The sequence below is a fragment of the Limulus polyphemus genome, unplaced genomic scaffold (genome assembly GCF_000517525.1).
Source record: "Limulus polyphemus unplaced genomic scaffold, Limulus_polyphemus-2.1.2 Scaffold1523, whole genome shotgun sequence".
Classification (NCBI taxonomy): Eukaryota; Metazoa; Arthropoda; class Merostomata; order Xiphosura; family Limulidae; genus Limulus; species Limulus polyphemus.
The window spans coordinates 208,717-211,509 of record NW_013667133.1 but is presented as its reverse complement, the minus strand read 5'-3'; the positions used below and the strand labels follow the sequence as shown (position 1 = coordinate 211,509).

Here is a 2,793-nt window from a genome sequence, read left to right as displayed (position 1 = left end):
AAAAATGGCGCTAACACGGTAACCCTTGGACCCGATTTTAACGAAACTTGTTTTATTCTGTTCTCATTTCATTACAAATATGGCGCTATTGTGTGCTCTTTTTGCTGTATTTAATTACAGACAAGCAAGCAAACAAACAAACAATCTCAGAGTTTTAGTAGCATATAAATTTATTCTTACAGCCACAGCCAACAGACTTTTCAAATCTGGATTATTTTTGTTTTATTGCATTATAGCTGCACTAAGGAAGTCTCAGAGCATCTCAAAAGCCATTTATAATAGCTGGGGTTGGATAGCTGTGTGTGAACGAATAATCACATTACAAGCAACCCAAAATCAAACTACAATCATGGCACAAGATATACATTTGATAGGATATTGAGTATCACAAAAAATGTTTTTATTTAGTTGTTTTTTTTTTTTCATTTAAATTTTCGTATTTGACATAATAAGTTTCTAATTTTTCCATTTTAGTTACTTTTATAATAAGAAATTAAAAATATACATGAAAAATAAGAAATTTAGTACTTAAGGCTGGAATTCAGGCCTTTTGCCATTGACAGAAAAAAGCACCACAAACCTACTTTTTTTTTGTAACAATGTTAGCGATCCAAAATACTATTAATTTTTTATTTCAAATATACAATTTGTAACACAAAACATTACCACACACAAAATTAGAATATCCTAAAACTACTATAATTTAACTGGCTTTCTAACTATAAATAGGTTTAAAAAAATTCCAATAGCTGGTTCAATCAAACACCACAATGGAAAACAACGAAACTGGAGCAAAATATTTCATAATCTGGTCCCAAAATGAACTAGACTTCAAAGGAATCTTGAAAAAGAACAATCTGCAATTTTTATTGATTATAAATAATCCAACAGCAAATAATGGAGAACCACTGAATTTTTTTAGATAGACAGGATTGGTGTGGTAGGTGGGTTTAACTTTCTTGTATATATATATATCTCAGTAAAACGTAATTTGGAGGCTATTTGTCTACATTACGGCTTAGCAATATCTATAGTGTAAGTATGTATTGGTAGCACGCTCAAAATATCATATAAGGAAAAAAGAAAATCTAAAATAGGCAATTTGAAATGAAGAAGTCTTGCATGATACATAGAAGTAAGGACTGAGAATTTATTTAAGTATTTCCTTTTAAAATTAATGAATTACAATTTATACAATATTAAAATTTGAATTATAAACTATGTTTGATGCCAATTTTATTGACATACATTGATAATAAGATTAATTAAATTTTGAATGTAACTGTTAAAAAAAGTTGTAACTTGCACACTATGATCCATCTGTGCTCATTGGATTAACATTACTACACACTCTAAGATACTAAAAGCAGAGGGAAAATATTAACATACATTATCATTTATACTGCCTGCTCTGATACCCAGAATATTAACTATAACAAGTAGAAAAAAACAAAGTACAAGTTACGTTAACTGTTCTGTCTCTGGAATATCAGTTAGAAAGTTCAAAAAATAACAAATCTCTACTGTAGTGGCTGGTCCAATCCTTAAACTCTCACAACAAACAAAGAAAACATTGATCTGCAAAAGCTTTTTACATTACATTTACATTAAATACTTTTATTTCAAAATCTAAGGTAGAAAGGAGAATGAAAATAACAACATAATGAATAAAAATAGGGAAGGTTTAATGACCTGACAAAATATTATGCTATCTATTTAACAAGTTTTATAAAAGCTTCACAGCCAAAAAAGAAATCAGTGCAAGTTATTATCTATGACGACTACTTCAAGAATGACTTACCATCCTTCCATATCTGTACTATAAAAGGATCTTGGGCACACTGGAGCAATAATACCACATTCTCATTTAGGGGATCCATATTCTTCATCAACCACTTACTTGCTGAGTAGTCCACCTGTTTCATCGCAACATCACTTTTTACAAATAACACTAATGAAAAGTCATCTATATTCAGGAATTTATAAAATAATTATTTTTATTACATAGATGTGCTATAATGTTCAGCTACTTTTACAAATTTAATGTTTATAGATTACTCAAGGAGTCTAAACAATCAAATAAAGATAGTTTTAGAAGGACTTGCAATCCTGGAAAAACTAATCTTAGGTCAGTACACTGTGTCAGAAAGATTGCCGATACAAATATGCTGAACCAAGGAGTCACTTACTTGGAATCATATTACATTGAATACAATTGTCAAAATGATGTATTGTGTTGAGATTTTAGATAAATACTGGTAACAAACATATGGTTTATTACAGTGACATATCTACAAAATGACACCTTTCAAAACACAGTGTAGTGATATTGGTATTTTATGCCTGAATAGCATCTTATATGATACATGGACTTTGTGTGCTTTGAACTGAATAAAAGAACTGAATGTCACTTGTATACATACCCACAGCTGAAAGTGCAGGGCCTGCCCAGGTCACACATGGCTCAATATGATGTAACAAATGTAATATAGCATTTAGTTTCAATTCACCCAATAACTTCTAAATCATTAAATATCATATGATTAACAAACAGCTTGTAATGGGCATTAATACACATTCTATGCAGAGCATCCAAGATCAATGCAGCCTCATAAATTAGCTCTAACTTAAGTACATTGTGCTCACTGTAGCCATAAAACTAAGAAAAAAGATATCATAAAGTTTCTCATAACTATTTTGTACTCGGATGTTAATCAACACAATCATCTGATCACCAGTATTTCTCACTGTAAATGTGTGTGTGTGTGTGTGTGTGTGTGTGTGTGTGTGTGT

The 2,793-nt window shown here is 30.4% G+C and overlaps 1 protein-coding gene across 1 annotated transcript in view; it reads right to left on the bottom strand.

The window, feature by feature from the left end:
• The window catches only part of LOC106463941 (myosin heavy chain, non-muscle-like), a 133,052-nt gene that overhangs the window by 40,888 nt on the left and 89,371 nt on the right, over nucleotides 1-2,793 (bottom strand). Inside the window, exon 14 of the mRNA XM_013924031.2 lies at nucleotides 1,802-1,916. Coding sequence (XP_013779485.1) covers nucleotides 1,802-1,916 — 115 coding nt within the window. The remainder of the gene's footprint in view (nucleotides 1-1,801; nucleotides 1,917-2,793) is intronic.